Consider the following 20549-nt stretch of genomic DNA (forward strand, 5'->3'; position numbering starts at 1 on the left):
TGAAAATCTTAACTTCTTTACTGATTTAGATGCCTTTTATTTCTTTTTTTAACCTTTAGGTCTTTATTTTTTGTACTTTTTTATTGAGGCATAACTGACATACATTTTATTAGTTTCAGCAGTACAACATAATGATTATATAACTGTATATATTATGAAATGATCACCACAATATCTAGGTAACATCATCATCACATATAGTTACAGAATTTCTTTTCTTTTCTTTTCTTTTTTTTTAATTTTTTTTTCAACATTTATTTATTTTTGGGACAGAGAGAGACAGAGCATGAACGGGGGAGGGGCAGAGAGAGAGAGGGAGACACAGAATTGGAAACAGGCTCCAGGCTCCGAGCCATCAGCCCAGAGCCTGACACGGGGCTCGAACTCACGGACCGCGAGATCGTGACCCGGCTGAAGTCGGACGCTTAACCGACTGTGCCACCCAGGTCCCCCAGAATTTCTTTTCTTGTGATGAGAACTTTTAAGACATACTCTCAGCAACTTTCCAATATGTAATACAATATTATTAACTATAGTCACCATGTTGTACATTATATCTCCATGACATTTATTTTATAAATGGAAGTTTTGACTCCCTTTACCTATTCTTCCTACTCTTCACCCTCTGCCTCTGGCAACCATCAATCTATTTTCTGTATCTATGATCTCATGTTTTGTTGTTTTGTTGTTTTTTATATTCCACATTTGAGATCATGTAGTATTTGTCTTTCTCTGACTTACGTCACCTAGCATAATGCCCTTAAGGTCCATCCATGTTGTTGCAAAAGGCAAGATGTTATCCCTTTTTATGCCTGAATAATATATATATATATATATATATATATACGTATATATATATATACACACAATATATACGTATATATATATATACACACAATCACAATTTCTTTTGTTCTTTTTTAAATGAAATAATTTTCTTCATGTAAGCTGTTTTCTTTCTTTAACTTAAATTTTTAAATAGTTAACATACAGTGCGATAATGGCTTTAGGAGTAGAATTCAGTGATTTGTTATTTACCTATAACACCCAGTGCTCATCACAACAAGTGCCCTCCTAAATACCCCTCACCCATCTAGCCCGTCCCCCACCCACCTCCCTCCATCAACCCTCAGTTTGTTCTCTATCATTAAGAATCTCTTGAGGTTTGTTTCCTTTTATTTCTTTTTATTGTCTGATTGCTCTGTCTAGGACTTCTAGTACTATGTTGAATAAATGTGGTGAGAATTATCTTGTTCCTGCTGGTCATAATATTTTATTAAATATTTTGTGTATTTTAGCTCAGTTTAGGTCCTTTATGTACTTTTCAAATAAAATTTAAATATATTTTTATTTTTATTATTTATATCTAAAATACAGTTAAATTAAATTATCAATAATTATTTCTTAATACTCTTCAACAAAGAAAAATTAATTGAGGAGGACTATTTAATAATATTATCCTTCCAGAATGTATCATCTCAACATATGGATACTATATTTTGTTTTGTGCCTAATTAACCTTCTGTCCTCACAGCAATATAGTTTTAATGAATTCTATCATTTTAAAAGTGAGAAACAATTATATTCTGTCTTTCTGCTAAGTGGAAGAGTAGACTAAGTAACTCTTCTAACCCTAGAATGAAAGACTGCTGAATATAATATGTATGAAAATGTGTAAACACAGTTACATATATATTTTATTAAAGTGATACACTGTCTTTATCCCTCAACTTAATTATATATACCCTATAGTTAAGAATGATTGTTCTGAGTTGTAGTTTTTGACCCAGCTACAGCCAAAAGGCCTTAGAAGTAATCTGCTAATACTGAGAGGAACAGAAGACCCTAATCTGTTTTATCCTGAAGATACTTTGACAAGATTTTGCTGATACTATGGGAAAGAAGGGGAAAAAAAGAGGAAATAGGAATTCCATTTTAATAGCCATAAAGCAAATTCTATGGTGTGTAACTATTTGCTAAATGAAGGGGAAAGTTGCATGGTAAATATAAAGATGATGACTGTATGACACTATTTGGCTTTGCTTTGTTTATTAGATGCATTTCTGAAGATTATTGACAATGGGAATTTATGTGTAATACTTTAAACAAAAGTCACATTCATCTACAATATTCTTAGTAAAATGTTAAAGTTTTCTTTCTGTGCATTTTACAGGTTTAGCAATGTTTTTTTAACTTTTTGTTTTACAATAATTATAGTTTCATAAAAATATGTACAGTGAAGTCTCATACACCCTTTACTCGGCCTCCTCAGTATTAACTATTTGCATAACTATGGTACAAATTCAAACGCAGAAAAATGACATTGGTAAAATCCACTGGGCATGTTGTGTATATGTAGCTCTATGAACTTATCATATATGTAGCTTAATGTAACTACCACCACAAAAGATATGTAACTGTATTATCATCAAAGCTCTCTCCTGCTCTCGATAGCCATATCCCTCTCTCCCAAATCCCAGTTCTGGCTACCACTTATCTATTCCTCATGTCTATAATTATGTTATTTGAAGAATGTTATATAAGTGAATCACACAGTATGCATCCTTTTGAGATTGGCTTAAAGTTCATCTAAGCTATGTGTATCAATAATTTGTTCTTTTTTGTTGCTGAGTAGTATTTCAACACTTTCAATATACTTCTATTTTAAATATCACCATCTGCTGCCTTTAATGTACCCCCATGTCCAAAATTCATACGTTGAAATTCTAACCTCAGTACCTCAGAACGTAACTGTATTTGGAGACAGGGCCTTCAAAGTAGTAATGAAGGTAAAATGAAGACAGGCTTCAGAATGAAATCAACCTTGCTGACACCTTATTCTTGGACTTCTAAACTCTAGAACTATAAGAAAATAAATTTCTGTTGTTTAAGCCACATAGTCTATGGCATTTGTTAAAGCAGAGCTAGCCAACAAATACAATGTGTAAGAATAGTTTTATCTTTCTTTACAAATTGTCTCATATGTATATGCTCATATATAACAATACTTTCTGCTATGAGACAATTCTTTGTGTGTCCACATAATTTATGAATGCTTTTCAAAGGGAGTTTTTAAAATCTCTGATGCTTTTACTCTGTCATGTACTGCAATAAATCATGTTTATGAGGGAGTTAAAGAAAATACACACTTATAAAAATCATAGGGGTATTCCTGCCTAACCATGTTGCAGTAAAAATCTATAGTGTTATGATGGGGGCATTTAACTGAAAGCAATTGGATTTTTAAAAAAAGACAATGTAACTACTTTTTTACAAATGGTACCTAAAAACAGCATTTGGATTCATTTCTGTATATTTTTTTTTGCTCTTTTCAGAGTGGATAATAGTTAAACATGTTAGCTGTGATGTTTTTACAACATAGATATGCATTATAATTAATATTAATTCTTACTATTTGCTTTATTTGATATGGAAAAGAAATGGTACCATAAGTGGAATAACTAAATTTCAATTCACTTAGCAACATTTTTTTTTATCTGATGTTTGTTGGTAAGTTAATATGGACTTGCTCATTAAGATGTATTTGTATAGGATTATATCAAAAGCAATGCATAAACATTAGAGAGAAGCCTTATATCTAATTAACCTTACTAATAAGTTACTAAATAACCTTACTAATAAAAAATATCTTTCTGGACCTTAGGAAGCAGTAAGAACAACAACCAGAAAATCACTTCTTTGGCATATAGAGTATACAACCGCACCTCAGTGAATATAATTCCACCAGGGATATTATGCATCGAAAAGGAATTATGGGTTTGTTTAGAGAGAACAGCAGTGGAACTTACCATCTTGATCCGTGGTCACTGTAATAGCTGTGAATGGCTTGGGAGAAAAACTCAACTCAGAAACTCCATTCATGGCTTCTATTTCAAAGGTGTAATTCACGTGAGACACAAAGTCAAGTACTATCACGGAATTGTTGATGAGGCCAGAATGTCTTGGGATGAAGCGGAGTCCTCCACCACAGTCCTCACACTGGCTGGTATCTAAGCCACATTTCTTACAGATTACACTGTATGTGAGATCTTTTCTCCCTCCTGTGTCACTTGGTGGGCTCCATTCCAAAATAAGGGCTGTTTCATTGATGTTAAAAGCCACATTCCTAGGAGCTGAAGGTGGCCCTAGAGAAAAGCAATTAAAAAACAAATGTACATGTGTAGGACAATGAATGAGAGGGTGCTACCTTGAAAACTTAATCAATAAACATTTGTCTTTTATATTAGTTTGAGCTCTTTCTTCTAATGGGAACCATAAAGAAATATGGTGAAAAACATCTGATTAAGTCTAGTAAGAAAGGAATCTTAGGGGTGAAGATGGTCTATATCTTAACTTTTTGATATATGAATATGAGTATTTAATATCAAAGCCAAAGATCTCCAAAATATATGGTAATTATACTTTGAAAATTTGTTTACTGAAATATATAATAAGCAAACATTATTTAAATTATGTGATGATTTTAATTACGTCTTAATAATTATATCACCATTTTCAAAGTTTGAAAAATAATAACATACATATACAAAACATACTGTCTTCAGTCTTTCAGTCTTCATACTATATTTGGTATATAGATAAAACTCCCACTTATCACCTTTGACAATCCCTAAGGGTCTATTTCTTGTAGGTTGAGAAAAAAATTATAGTTTTTAGGTAGACAGAGTTTGGAAGAAGAGGAAGAGAAAGAGAAGTTGGAAGCAGCAGAAAGGCTTTTACTAAGGCCTTGCCAATTTCATGGAATAAAAGTATTATATGGATGGGATAAAGGAGGGTATACATAAGATATGGTGATTAGACTCTTTTCTCTCTATTTTTCCATATGGATCACACTTCATAGAGTACTTCATATCCTTTAACTACTCCAGTCTTTTCTTAAAATTGTGTCAATAAACTTTTACACTTATGTGAGTACTTCAAACCTCAGTTTGGTATTATTCATTGTACAAACATTAACCAATGGCCTGTTCAGTGTCAGGCACCACACTATATGTGAAATAATACAGAATCCTTTATCTAAGAGACTATGCTTTTTATAAATACTTTAAAAATAATTCATTGAATAAGTAACTAATGAAATAACATTCCTGCCATTCTTTAGAAAAAAATTAGCTTAAAGGAAATCTAAAACAATTCCTCAAATTTATGCTATCCAGAAAATTTGCTTAGATGATGGGAGGGAATTATCTACAGCATTCTTTCCACAGGAAGAGATTAAAGTTTTGGGATAGGCTCCTTTTGGATTTCAAGATACAGTCATTACTCATGAAATAAATATTTTCAAGTGACTACTATGTGTCCCAGACACTCTGCTAGATCTTGGACTTACAGTGTGAATGTAATAGACATAATTCCGATTTTGTCATTCACATTTTAGGTGAATGGCAGATAAACACACACATAAACAATAATAAAATTCAAATTATAATAAGTGCAATTGCAAAATCAAAAGGAAAGGAGCTGAAATACACATTATCACGAGAACTAATCTGGAGAAACATTCTGAAAAAGCCTCATGGACTTAGTGAGGAAGATGTCAGAGGAGTGAGAATACTAAGGGTAGAAGGTTCTTTAGTCAAGAAAGATCTTAAAATAGTCATGGAACTGGAAGATAATCACTGTGGCTAGAATGCAAAAGGAAAAAGCAAGAAGTGAGGGTTTTTTTTTTTAAGTTTACTTTTGGTTTTGCTTTTTGTTTGTTTTTGTGTGTGTGTATGTTTTTAAGAGGGAGAGAGAACCAGTGGGGGAGGGGCAGAGGGAGAAGGGATAGAGGATCCAAAGCAGGCTCTGTGCTGACAGCAGACAGCCTGACATGGGGCTTGAACTCATGAACCATAAGATCATGGTCTGAGCCAAAATCAGATGCTTAACTGACTGAGACACCCAGGAGACCCAAGAAGTGAGTTTAGGGGAAGAAGAAAGGGTTGGATAACACAAAACTTCTAGGGTCATTAGAATGAGTCTGGACATTTTTCTATGTACAACAGAAACAGACTTACAGATTTAACATATGGAGGTAATGTGTTTTAAAAAAACATTCTGGTTGCAGTGTAGGGAATAGTCTTAATAAGCATAGGGAACTTATTAGTAAGATCTGTCATACAGTGTTACAGTAGCATAACATTACTCATAAATGTGCATGACTATGTGTTGGGTTTGAGATATTAAGAATTGTTATTTTATATTTTCCTTTTTCTTTTTGTTGGATCCTGATTAAAGCAACCTGATGGGTAGGGGCCTCAGCCATCTGTTTGTATATCACCTAAAGTCGGACCTAGAAATGGGGTGGTTAGCTTTTCTAAAAGGTTTCTGCATACTTTGCTTTATGCCATTTCATGTTCCAGAAAGTTGCAGAAACGTCTGCCTTCAGAAAGTAAAATATGGAAGGCATTACAAACTACAGCAAAGGGACACATGTTGCTTTTTGCCTCCAACCTAGACTTAGGCCTGGGAGATAAAGATTCATTATCATTATCATAAAAAGGTCTTCCTACAGAATGACATATTCATATTGTTGCTCTTTTCTCTTATTTATAATGGAAAACATGAATTATTATTCACTTATATTTTCATGAATAGGAAGAATGTTATCAATTATGTTATGGGTGTCTGCAAGTATATAACTGTCCGCCTGGAGATACTTTTAAAAAAAGGCAGACACCCTTCTTACTCAAGGGCCCTCATACCAATTTGCATGACGATTAAATAGCTTTTTAATTGCTGTTAAATTATGCCAGCTAAACTGTGATTTCATGCAAATATTAAGCTGTAATGACATGCAGTGAATCATTTACTAAGATTTAAAACTTGGAACAAAGAGAGACAATTAATTCTAATCCTCAGATTCAAGCAAATTATCTGTCACTGGGCTTTTATGAATGTGGCCTGATTGCTTTGTTATCATTTATAAATTATACAAAGATTATGTGACATTGGAAAAAAAAACCTGGTGCAATAACCCTTTTGGAGACATCTGTATAGAAAACTCTCAGGGATTTCCTTATGTTGATTTTTTTTCTTTAAAGGAAACAAGTAATTCACATAGAAGAAGAGACTTCACCCTCCAGATTGACTTCATAAGAGAAGGACAATTATTCTGATTTGCAACTAGCTGTTTTTCAAGTCCATCGTATATTAAACCTTACAATAAAACTACAGCTTTACTTCTGCTAGTGTATCTAGCAAGTATACTTTTAATCTTTTGCTTCAGTGTGCGTTCCCCTGTGATACATTTAAAATTTTTTTTTCCAACGTTTATTTATTTTTGGGACAGAGAGAGACAGAGCATGAACAGGGGAGGGGAAGAGAGAGAGGGAGACACAGAATCGGAAACAGGCTCCAGGCTCTGAGCCATCAGCCCAGAGCCTGATGCGGGGCTCGAACTCACGGACTGCGAGATCGTGACCTGGCTGAAGTCGGATGCTTAACCGACTGCGCCCCCCAGGCGCCCCCCCCCCCGTGATACATTTAAAGAATAAAGGAATGTTATTTTAATAGCAACTTATGAAACAGCCTGGTGGCAGTACGGTCTATTCCCAGAAAAGCATCTGAGTCTACAGCCCCCATCTTCCTCTCAATAGCAAAGGTCAGGTGGGCTATGATTTTTGTTTTATTTCATTTTATGTAAAAAATTTAAAAATAGAACTGTATTTCCCAAAATATATCCTTTCAATATTTCTAGCCCCATGAGATGTCACACAAAAAATGAACTTAGTTCTCAAATTAAGACTCCTCTGGTAGACTGATACTGAAACAAAAAATAATACAATTTGCTTTGCTTTGTTGAATCCAACATTTCTAAACATTTATTCATAGAACCTTATTTTCCAAGAAGCATCTACAGGAATACGAGCATTCTGCAGAACACTCTTAAAGGCTGACACTGAAGGACAGCAAACTTAAGGATCATATTTCAGTTACTACATCAATTGCTATAGATTTAGACACCATGATTATAATTGTAGAAATACAGTAACTCACAGATAAACATGGATCTTTTTCAAATTGACTCAAGACTAATTAGTCATCTACGATATAGCTAGTTGTGTTTGCAGATGCATTTTCTAACCTTAAGAACAATGAAAATTTGATCCAAATAACTGAGAGTATCAAGTTATGGAAGGCTATTGTTTACTAAACTATATTTTATGAGTTAAGTTACTCCTTGGCAATAATTTAAATGTGTTTGTTAATTTTATGACTATCATGAATATAGTAGTATATGTCTCCAGAGGCAAGGGAAACAAAAGCAAACGGGACTATTGGGACTCCATCAAGATAAAAAGCTCCTACACAGTGAAGGAAACAATCAACAAAACTAAGAAGCAACCTATGGAATGGGGGAAGATATTTTCAAATGACATATATGATAAAGGGTTACTATCCAAAATCTATAAAGAATTCATCAAACTCAACACCCAAAAAACAAATAATCCAGTGAAGAAATGGGAAGAAGACACGAATAGACACTTTTCCAAAGAAGACGTTCAATGGCTAACAGATACATGAGAAGATGCTCAATATCACTCATCATCAGGGAAATACAAATAAAAACTACAATGAAATGTCACCTCACACCTGTTGGAATGGCTAAAATTAACACAGGAAGTAAGTGTTGGCAAGGATGTGGAAAATGGGAACCAACCCTCTTACATTATATTGGTGGGAATGCAAACTGGTGCAGCCACTCTATAATTTAATATGGAGGTTCCTCAAAAAGTTAAAAATAGAACTACCCTACAAACCAGAAACTGCACTACTAGGTATTTATCCAAAGGATACAAAAATACTGATTCAAAGGGACACATGCACCCTCCAATGTTTATAGCAGGAGTATCAACACTAGCCAAATTCTGGAAAGAGCCCAAATGTCCACTGACTGTTGAATGCATGAAGATATATATATACATATATATATATGTATATACGTATATACATATATATGTATATGTATATATACATATATATATGTATATATGTATATACATATATGTATATGTATATATACATATATATATACACACATATATATACATATATACACATATATATCTACATATATATATATCTATACACACACACATATATATACACATAGATATAGATAGATATAGATATAATAAATATATATCACATATATATACTCACACATACACAATGAAATATTACTCAGCCATCAAAAAGAATAAAACCTTGCAATTTGCAATGATTAGGATGGAGCTAGAGCATATTATGCTAAGTGAAATAAGTCAGTCAGAGAAAGACAAATATATGATTTCACTCATATGTGGAATTTAGGAAACAAAACAGATGACTGGGGGAAAAAAGAGACAGAAAAATCATAAAACAGACTCTTAACTATAGAGAATAAGCTGAGGGTTTCTGGGGGGTGGGGTGGCAGGATGGGTTAAATGGATATTAAGGAGGGCACTTGCTGTGATTAGCACCAGGTATTGTACGTGTACAAAATTCTACTATTGAAACTAATATTACACTGTATGTTAACTAACTAGAATTTGAATAAAAAGTAAAATAGGGGCACCTAGGTGGCTCAGTCGGTTGAGCATCTGACTTCAGTTCAGGTCATGATCTTGTGGTCCATGAGTTCGAGCCCCCCATTAGACTCTGTGCTGACAGCTCAGATTTTGGAGCCTGCTTGGGATTCTATGTCTCCTTCTCTCTCTGCCCCTCACCTGTTCTCTCTCTCTCTCTCTCTCTCTCTCTCTCTCTGTAACATAAATAAACATCAAAAAAATGCATATAATAGTACAGTCACCTAATAAATGGGAATTTCTTTATATCTATGAGTTTAGAAAGGAGAGAAAAATTGTTCTATGTTAATCTATGCCAAAAAGAACATTTAAAAAATATATTGAACCATCTAGAGATGTCTAGGTAAATAATTTTTCAAATGAGTAAACTGTAAAATATACCAAAGAAAGATAAACACATAGGAATAGTTCATATGAAAAAGTACATTTCTGTATTTTAATAATGTACTACAATATAGGTTGCCAGATTTGCATATGGACATAATTTAAAACTCTAAAAGCCATCTTACTCTTTGAATTATTGCTCTTAACTTTAACTTTTATCTATAGCCATATTATTAATCTAATGTCCTTCCTATATGATCTTTGAAAAATATATTTAATAAGTGTATCTGTAAACAGAATTCTGTCTTTTCCTACTCTAAGCCACTTTGTGTTCTAAGTTTTGTTCACAAAATGTTTGCATATTTGGAAATAAATGGTAAGTAATCACAAACATGGAGCTTCAACCTCATTGGAGGGAAGATAAATCAATTTAGTCAGATAAAGCAATGAGGCCCAGGAAAGTACTATAATTATGTCAAGGTCATACAGTGTACTAATGGTAGGATGATCCCTAGGTCTTTTTATATTTAGATTTTTTTAACTCTACTACATGTATTCATCCTATAGGTAAAAAACACATGTGATATTAAAAGTATCTTATAGTGCTTTGCTTACAGAGTATTGCCAAACACAAATTTTCAAAACATACAAATTAGAAATCTATTGCATTCTGATGGCAGGTTCTTGAATAATGTTATCTTATAGCATTTTTTAAATGTTTTTATTTATTTTTGAAGGTGAGAGAGAGAGCATGAGCAGGGGAGGAGAAGAGAGAGGGAGACACAGAATTCGAAGATAAATATTGCTCAAAATACAGCAGCGAGTACACTTCAAATTCTTTGTATTTCACGTATTTTCATTTTCTTCAATATGTTTGCACCTACTTCAGTAACAAAATCGACATTCAAAATTAACACTTGCTATCCATTGAGGCACCTGGGTAGGTCAGTTGGCTGAACAGTTGACTCTTGATTTCGGTTCAGGTCATGATCTCACAGTCATGGGATCAAGCCCTGCATCAGGCTCTGTGCTGAGCATGGAGTCTGCTTAGGATTCTCTCTCTCTCCTCTCTCTGCCCCTCTCCCATGCACATTCTCTCTCTCTCTCTCTCTCTCTCTCTCTCTCAAAATAAATAAACTTACCAAAAAGAGAGAAAAAAAGACTTGCTATCCATTAAAATTTCCATAGTACTGTGAATGGTGACTTAGATAATTCTTTTTAGATTCTCCATTACTTCTAAAACTCACAATTAAAGGAAACAAATGACAAAAATCTTATCGGCCAAATACCACTCACTTCCAGAATAAAAGCTAAACCTCTCAACCTTGTCACCACGTGTCTTCATAACCACGTCTCTTGCTCCCTTTTGCTGCATGTCAATGCTTTCGTACATGCTATTCCTTTATGTCCTTTGTTCTGTGGAAGATTCCTACTCATCCTTCAGTTTCCAATTTAGGTGTTACCCAGTTGTGGCATTTTCCTATTGGTCCTGAGGCAGAAATGAGCACTTTTATACTTTTATAGGTATGAATTTTTAAAATATAGCCAGCATCTTGAGCACTCATTTTGTTCTAAGATGTGTACTTCTTACTTCACATGATTTCATTCATCTCACAATAAACCCAAAAGGTAGTTATTCATCACCATTTATAGAAGATGTGACTAACACTTAACAAGGGTACATATTGCACTGAAATATTTGTATTACTATACACAAGTTTATCCTGGTCTAGCCTGATCCAAAGGCAGCATGTGCTTTTACTAAGGGGACAAATAGAATGCATGGCATTATGCAATCCTCCAATAATTATTTTTCAAATAGTGCAAATTTTGACAAATATTGGAGAATAGGAAGTTTGAGGTTATGATCTTTCCAAGATCCTGGTGTTATTGGTGAAGGATAGACTCATATAACTTGAAAATAAAGAAGTGGAAGGAAAGGACTATGTTACAGTAACTGAGATTAACTAACAAAGACCCATAAACAAAAAGGGCAGTCACCCATGTCTCTATCCATTGGGAAGGAACTTACAACTTCTCAAATTTTAAATTTGTTAAGAACTTTTAAATTCCTTAAAACACTTAAGAATTTGAAAAGTAAACACTTGTGGCCCCAAATTTCTATGCTATAGAGCACAGATATAATTTTACCTGGGAAAAATTCCAAGAAATGGTTATCGGCCACCCTTATCAATTCAGAAAAACAAAAAAGGAAACCCATAGAATAACTAATTGTATGAATCACAGAAATGTATTATTGCTGTACAGGTCAAGAGTTAAATGGCAAAACCACATGTATGATAAAAGCACACTAAAATACAAATGAAATAATGAGAAGGCTGGCTTTGTGTCTTCTGAGTAAAATAGCATCCAGTTCCCTAATACCATAAAAAAAAATTATGCACACCTACATGTAGCCTTTTCTGTGTTTGAGTCAATTATTTTTAATTAAACACTCATTAGAAATAGAAAAGAGAAATATGAAAAGACTAAGTACAGTCATAACTTGGGAGGGAAGATAAAACAATAAATGAATAGATTAAAGCAAATTAATAACCTTTCTCAAAATGCATAATACTGTGAAGATAATAATGAATGCTCCTTTTCCAATTATGGATGCTTCTTGGTAACTGGTTTGTTGTGTACAAGTAGATGATACTGAATGGTACAATATTTTCTGGATTCCAACTGTTAGAGGCCTGAGAGCAAGTGGTAACTCAATTCTCCAGCATCAGCAGAATGACCACTTAATATCTCTTTCTATAGAGGAACCTCTCCCAGGTGATTTGGTAAAAGAACCTCCACAGAAATAAAGATTAAAGTATCTGCATTTAGGAAACTCTATGAAGCTCAAAAGATATCCTACATCAGTGATCAGTACTGGGGAAAGTGGGATTCATTGCATACAGGTATTTATTCCATAATATAAGGATCATTTTAATTTTAAAAATATACCATTGCAAGACATTGAGTGAGTTAGAGCTATTTCCTATAGTAAGACAAGAATATAACATAGCCTTCTAGAAGTAAGAAAATCCACCTTTGCAACTTCTCCCATTCTAGTGTCTGCAGATTGTGCTTCCTACATTGTGCTTACAATGAGCCACCTGAACAATTAGTTGCACTTTTGTATTTCACTTGTGAGGTGGAAAAGCAAGGAACCAGAATTGTTTTCTCCATGCAAAACATGCTTAGGAAAGAGAGAAGAAGAAAACTGAAAGATATGGGAAAAATAAAGAGAAAGCAAGCACAGTGGGGGTCCCTGGGTGCGAAATCCTGTACCCACCCAGAAGTAGGGGACACGGGCAGCACAAATGAAGAACACCTGTTGCATCTCAACACACTACTTGTTCTCAAAATAAGAATGAGAGATAATTACTTAAAAAAATTTTTTTAATATTTATTTTCAAGAGAGAGGGAGCGTGAACAGGGGAGGGGCAAAGAGAGAGACATACACACACACACACACACACACAGAATCTGAAGCAGGCTCCAGGCTCTGAGCTGTCAGCACAGAGCCCGATGCGGGGCTGGAACTCACAAACTGCGAGATCATGACCTGAGCCGAAGTCAGATGCTTAACCAACTGAGCCACCCTGGCGCACTGAGAGATAATTACTTTTTAAAGTTGCAGATTATTCCAGCAATAAAGAAGCGATTTTACAATATTAATATTAGCCTTATAGCAAAAGTAAATTCAACTTTTGTAAGTTCATGTCAATCCTCATCACTGTATGTCAAATACAAAGACACAAAACCATGGAGTTTGCCTTTATATTAAGAATGAAGTTTGAAAAAACTGTGTTTACTCCTAAGATACTTGATTCATATTTAGAAGACGAAAAAAACAGAGAAATCCTTAATGATGTCAATTAGAATTACCTATATATATATATATATATATATATATGATTTACATTTTACGTTTTGAACCTTTCTAACTGGGTAACACAAATGTTTGCTGAAGGTGGTAATCTTCCAGCATCTGTTTGGAAGCTTTTAAAAAATCCTATTGATTTAAACACAGAGAAACAGCAAAGTAAAAATGCTATGACAGTGTAATTATATTTTGTCTAACTTTTCATGCAACCATGTATTAGACCCTCACTTCATTTCTCTTGACCCCCTCATGCTCTCTGCCTTTCCTGCTGGACAAGTACTTTCTTGGTAATTCTTATTTTCCTTATTTTCCTTTGTGTCTTTAACCTCAGTGAGTACTTCTCCCTTCTGGCCTGGAAAAGCCTTAGATAGTTATTTTGATAACAGATTTCTTGGCAGGCAGCTGCATCTCCTATGCTCTCAACTGCTCTCAAAGGCAGCCCTAATTGACCAAGATCTGACATGAAGAAGTGTCCTCCACAGTTCATCCTTCAAAGTACAGAATATACATTAATTAGTCACCTGGGAAATAAAATTAAGGGTTTATGAAGTAGATTAAAAATTCAGAGAAAACATTTTGGTATTTCATTTTAAATTTCTTATTCACAATTTCTTTTATGTATTTTGTAGTTCAAGCAAAAACGACATAAGGAGTTTTTAAAAATCAAGAAAGCCTAAGCATGCAAGTATGTTGCTGATATAACTGGTTAGTAGGGCTGTTTGAGAAATCCTAATATAGTTAAAATTAGAGAGGGAGAGGAGCACTTGGGTGGCTCAGTCTGTTAAGCGTCTGACTTCAGCTCAGGTCATGATCTCGTGGCTCAGCTAGTGAGTTTGAACCCTGCGTTGGGCTCTGTGCTGACAAGTCAGAGTCTGGAGCCTGCTTCAGATTCTGTGTCTCCCTCTCTCTCTGCCCCTCCCCCGCTTGTGCTCACGTGCTCTCTCTCTCTCTCTCTCTCTCTCTCTCTCTCTCTTTCAAGAATAAATAAACATTAAAAAAAATAGAGATGGAGAAAAACAGGCCAGGATTTTGAATGTCCTTGGATTGACTTACAATTTGGCAAATGGAGGTTGGGCTTTGAAAGACCATAGGAGGAAGTGGTAATACAATCAAGGTTTATTTTTGTTTCTAATAGTTTGGAATATTTGGAGGTATAGAAGACTAAAGGAAGGGGACTGGCCAGGATATTATTAAATTAGCCCAAGGGTGAGTTGAAGCCCTCAACTAAAAGGATAGGGCCAGGAACTAACAGGAAGGAATGGACTGAAGAAATGCTGAGAGGCAGAACTGATAGTACTTGTGTCTACAACTTTGATAGGACATGTTAAAGTCCGGGCAAGAATTATGATTCCAAGCTTTCTGGTTTAGATGCATGGGCAGATGAGGATTCCCCAGGACAAGGACATAAAGCTGGGGTGGATGAGAAGGCTGAGAGACAAAGCAGTCAACTAACTTTTGCAGGTTGAGCTTGAAATTATTAGTCTACTCCTTCAACAAACAAATGAATTCTAAATAAATTTTAGAATCTAGTGCCTAGTGCCTACATACTATTATTAGTGCTGGAGAATAGGAGAGAAAGAACATCCGTGATCTCATGGGTCTTATAGTCTAGTGGGGCTAGAATAACAATAAACAAAGAAGGCAATGCACAAATAAATCAGAAATTTCAAAGACTGTTATAATCCATAAAAAATAAAAAGTCACAGGGGAGCCTGGGTGGCTCAGTTGGTTAAGCATCCGACTCTTGATTTTGGCTCAGGTCACGATCTCATGGTTCATAAGTTCAAGCCCCACATCAAGTTCTGGGCTGAAGGTACAGAATCTGCTTGGGATTCTCCTTCTCCCTCTCTTTCTGTCCCTCCCACATGCTTTCTCTCTCTCTCTCTCTCTCTCTCTCTCTCTCTCTCTCTCTCAAAAATAAATAAAAAAAATTTTTAATCTTTAAAAAAAAGTGACATTAAAAAGAGTACTGGGAGGCATTCTATTTTTGAACGGTTGGTCAGGAAGTGTTTGTCCCAAGAGCTGGTATTTGAGCCTGAATGGCAAAAAGAAAACAGCCATAAGAAGACTTTGAGGGAGAGTATTTCAAGTAAAAGAAACTGCTGGAACCAAGGATGAGAACAAGCTCAGAATCTTGGACCATGAGATCAATAACCAAAGGGAATATGGTATTATGTAAGGTCAGACATTTGGGCAGGTTTCTATAGGACATATAGGTTGTCAAATCCCACAATTAGTTCGCTAGACAACTTTGGACTTAGGAGAAAAGACTAGGATATGAATAAAAATATAGGCACCATCCATTTAAAGGTAGTATTTGAAGTCATGAGAATGAGCACATTGAAAAGATAGGAAAGCAAATAAAGGAACATGAGGAAAATTAACATTTAACAGGTAAGGAAAAGAAGAGAAACTATCAATGGTGACAAATACAATGGTGAGAAAATTGGAAGGGTGAACAGGTCCTAGAATAAAAGGAAACAGAGAGTTTCAAACAAGAGTTAAATACCATGAATAGGGGCGCCTGGGTGGCGCAGTCAGTTAAGCGTCCAACTTCAGCCAGGTCACGATCTCGCGGTCCGTGAGTTCGAGCCCTGCGTCAGGCTCTGGGCTGATGGCTCAGAGCCTGGAGCCTGTTTCCGATTCTGTGTCTCCCTCTCTCTCTGACCCTCCCCCGTTCATGCTCTGTCTCTCTCTGTCCCAAAAATAAATAAACGTTGAAAAAATTAGAAAAAAAATACCGTGAATAGCAGGACAAAAACATTACTTAAACAAAATGGCAAAGATAATTGGTGAATTTTTCTTACATACTTTATGTGAAGTGGTAGGGAAAAAATCTGATTGCTCTCCTAGAGTGAAGAGCAAAAATCTTAATACAGTAGAGTAAAAAGCAAATAAAAAATGGAGAAGTAACCATAGCCAATAAAGCCTGCTTTAACAAGATTATATTTTTTGTGGAGAAAAAATTTTAGACTTGGAGTATTCTTTTAATGATAAAAATTCAAATATAGGTTGTGAGGAAGGAGTTAGTGGAAACTAAATGGCAAAGAAGGAAACTACAATAGCCATGTCCAATAGGTTGAGGATCAGGTCACTCTCCTGCCCACCACCATTGGAAGAATTAACTTTGAATATAAGGCATCATTTTTTTTCATTGTAACCACTTGTTTATGGGGACACCACTTCAAAGAAGATAGACGGATGACGAAAAGCATATGAAAAGGTGCTCCACATTACATATCAACAGGGAAAAAATACAAATTAAAACAACAATGAGATTCTACTATACACCTATTAGAAATGGTCAAAGTCCAGAATACTGACATCACCAAATGATGGCAAGGATGTGGAGCATCAGGAACTCTCATTCTTTATTGGTAGGAATACAAAATGGTAGTTTGGTAGTTTCTTAACAAAATTAAACATACTCCTACCATATAACCCAGCAATCACACTCCTCAGTATCTACCCTAAAGTGAAAACTTATGTCCACACAAAAACCTCCACATACACATTTACAGCAGCTTATTCATAACTGTCAAAACTGGGAAGCAATCAAGTTGTCCTGCAGGAAGTAAATAAGTAAGTAAACTATATCACATCCAGACAATGGAATATTATTCAGCACTAAAAAGAAATGAGCTATCTGGCCATGGAACACAGGGAGGAATCTTAAATGCATATTACTAAGTGAAAGAAGCCATACTGTATGATTCCAACTATATGACATTCTGGAAAAGGCAAAAGGTATGGAGACAGTAAAAAGATAAGTGGTATGCAGAAGTTAGGGGGTAGAAGGTATGGATAGGTGGGGCACAGAGGTGTTTTAGGGCATTGAAAATAGTCTGTAAGATACTTCAATGATGGATACATGCCCTTACACATTTTTCCAAACCCATGGAATGTATGACACCAAGAGTGAACTCTAATGTAAACTGTAGACTTTACGGGATTAGGATATGTCAGTGTAGGTTCATCAATTGTAGAAACGTACCATTTTGGTAGAAGATGCTGATAATAGGGGATGCTTTGCATATCTGGGAGCAGGGAGGTTTATGGGAAATTTCTACATTTTCTCTTAGTTTTGTTGTGAATCTCAAACTGCTCTAAAAGAATAAAATCTTAATACAACTTTTTATGTGAATAAATCTTATATATGATGTGTCTCAAGATTATGAAATAAAAAGATACCTATCTCTACATTGAAAATGCAAAGAAATCATAAAAACTCTTAATGGTGAAATTACATTTTTAAGGGTTGCTGTTACAGTTTTGATGATGGCACTAAGGAGCAGTGGAAGACTTCTTACGGTCCTTAAAATCATATCAATTATATGATCACATACTATACCTATATATAAAATCTTTCCCTAGTAGGCCATTTACTAGCCAAATGTCCTGGTTTATCATTTCCAACATTTCAGTCCTTCACTTTCTTTTAAACTCATACATTTAAAATCTCTATGCTTCTGATACTAAGGGGAAATATGCCTCCTTTTAAATCCCTAAAAAATTCTCTGAATGCAGTTTCAAATGCTAAGACTGACAAAAACCCCAGAAAGTGATGGCACTGACTGCTTAACTAACCCAAATTCTGCCGTTTAGATAATACACTATTGGAACAAAGGTGATAAAGACTGTCTAATTCATAGATACATGATATAGCAGTTAAGAAAGCAAGTTATCTATTAAAATGTGGCTATTGTTTGTGATTAATGAAAGATAGGAAAGGCTGATTGCTTGATTCTTGGCCTCAAATGTTCTAGATCTCAGTGAACTTATCCTGGTCCTCTTAAGTCTGATTGTTCAATGACCTCCTGCCTTGTCATTTTCTGATTTTTCTTCCTTAACAATCTAAGTTTATGATATTTAGGAGTAATGATACTTTGGAGTTTATGCGCCTTACCTTTTCTGTATATATTGTAATAACTGTTAGTGTCTCTCACCCTAGTCAGACTGTATTTCAGAAAACCTGCCTATTAGATAGGCAATGGAGGTACAGGACTTAATGTATTTTGTGAAAAGGTCAAGAATTCAGTATATACATATTTTAAATTTGTAGGAATGCAGATGATGGAATCCATGAGCCTAGTATAGTAGTATCAACCATAAACTGTGTAATAGTTTGAATACTAGCTGATCAAAACCTATTTCAAAATGAATTGTAAAAGAACAGCTTTCTGTGCTAAACAAACATGTACGTAGCACCTACTATGTGCTAGGTATTATTCTTAGCACTTTTCAGCTATTAACTTATTTAATCATTGTAACTACAGAATGAGTTACATACTGTTATTAATAACAGTACTGTTATTATCACTATGCACGAGATAACTGAGGCAAAGAGAATTTGCCCAAGGTTACATAGTCACAAAGTACCAACACCGAGAATCATGCACAGATAATTTGACTCAAAGATGGTGAGCTTAAATACACTATGCTAGGTCTTTGTTATAACATCACACATAAGTCCTTAAGGAAGTAACACAGAAAAGCCTTGAGAGGGGAGCCTCCTAGGGCTTGACTAGGGAGATCTGACTAAAGCTTTCACCTCTTTTAGGAGGGTCTTCTCTTTCAATTTTTGATGCCAACCTCTATGCCATTCTCTAAAACTCTGCCCAACAATAACCAGTATCAAACCTTTCTCTGCTTCTGCTTGGATAGCTGTGACTAGCATTGTCACAATGAGCGCCGGGGGATGTATGGCATTGTGGAATCACTATATTGCACCCCTAAAACTAATGTAACACTGTACGTTAACTATACTGGAATTGAAATGAAATGAAATGAAATGAAATGAAATGAAATGAAATGAAATGAAATAAATCCATCATGAACAAGACATTAATAAAGATGGCAAAAGATCAGACAATTACAGTTCCCTGGCAAATGATATCTACTGATTAAAATGAAATTAAAACATACAAAAGATAAAAAAAGAAAAACATATAAACATAATTTATATACCAAGGATAAAAAAGGAAATATCTTTAAAAGAAATAACCCTTAAAAACATAAACACAAAGCTGATAAGTACACATCTCTGATTCAATGACTGACTTGTTTATCAGCTTCATAGACCATGTTGCATCCAATATTTATTTCTTTAACCAGACTCTGACTCCAAAGAACTGCAAGTCTACCCTGCTACCTTACTGAAGGGTATTCCTTCAATTTGTCAATTGTCTATTTATGGCCTCCTAAGAATAAAAAGAAAAATTATCCTCTATCACTCACCTACAAAGTTCCACGCAGTTTCCAATACAGGTTTTGAGAAATACTTGCCTAGCAGTACTGTACCCATATGAAATACCACCATTTACCTAAGTTGAAGTATGCTGTCCACAATATAATAATATACAGTAACCATGCAAGGAGGTTTTTTGTGTATAGTAACAGCAAGATTTTCCTACTAAAAACTATTTCCATAATTAGATAAGAAAAATATATTTTGAATTTTCCTCTTCCTATTTATTAAGTTAAAATATATTCCAATGAAAAAATGCCAAGTAGTAATCTCCCAGGCTACAATTTTCTGAAGAAAATGGTCACTCAGTATTCACAATCAGAAGGCAAAATTTACATCTGCTAATGAATGTGTTACATTTTTATTAAATGGGTTCTATACAAATATTTTATATTGAAGTCTGTAGTAATGAAGATAAATCTACAAACTGCATCAGTTAAAAGAAATGGGACATCACCATCGTCTCTAAGGGATATTTAACATTATATAATTCTCAATCTATTTTTGCCTTTATGGAATTGCATAA

The 20549-nt window shown here is 34.7% G+C and overlaps 1 protein-coding gene across 2 annotated transcripts in view; it reads right to left on the reverse strand.

Annotated features, from left to right (window-relative positions):
* EPHA6 (EPH receptor A6) overlaps nucleotides 1-20549 on the reverse strand; it is an 880333-nt gene that overhangs the window by 478248 nt on the left and 381536 nt on the right. For both annotated transcript variants that reach the window (XM_047875260.1, XM_047875259.1), the window contains exon 5: nucleotides 3810-4145. In XM_047875260.1, the coding sequence (XP_047731216.1) occupies nucleotides 3810-4145 (336 nt within the window). The remainder of the gene's footprint in view (nucleotides 1-3809; nucleotides 4146-20549) is intronic.

The sequence above is a fragment of the Prionailurus viverrinus genome, chromosome C2 (genome assembly GCF_022837055.1).
Source record: "Prionailurus viverrinus isolate Anna chromosome C2, UM_Priviv_1.0, whole genome shotgun sequence".
Taxonomy (NCBI): Eukaryota; Metazoa; Chordata; class Mammalia; order Carnivora; family Felidae; genus Prionailurus; species Prionailurus viverrinus.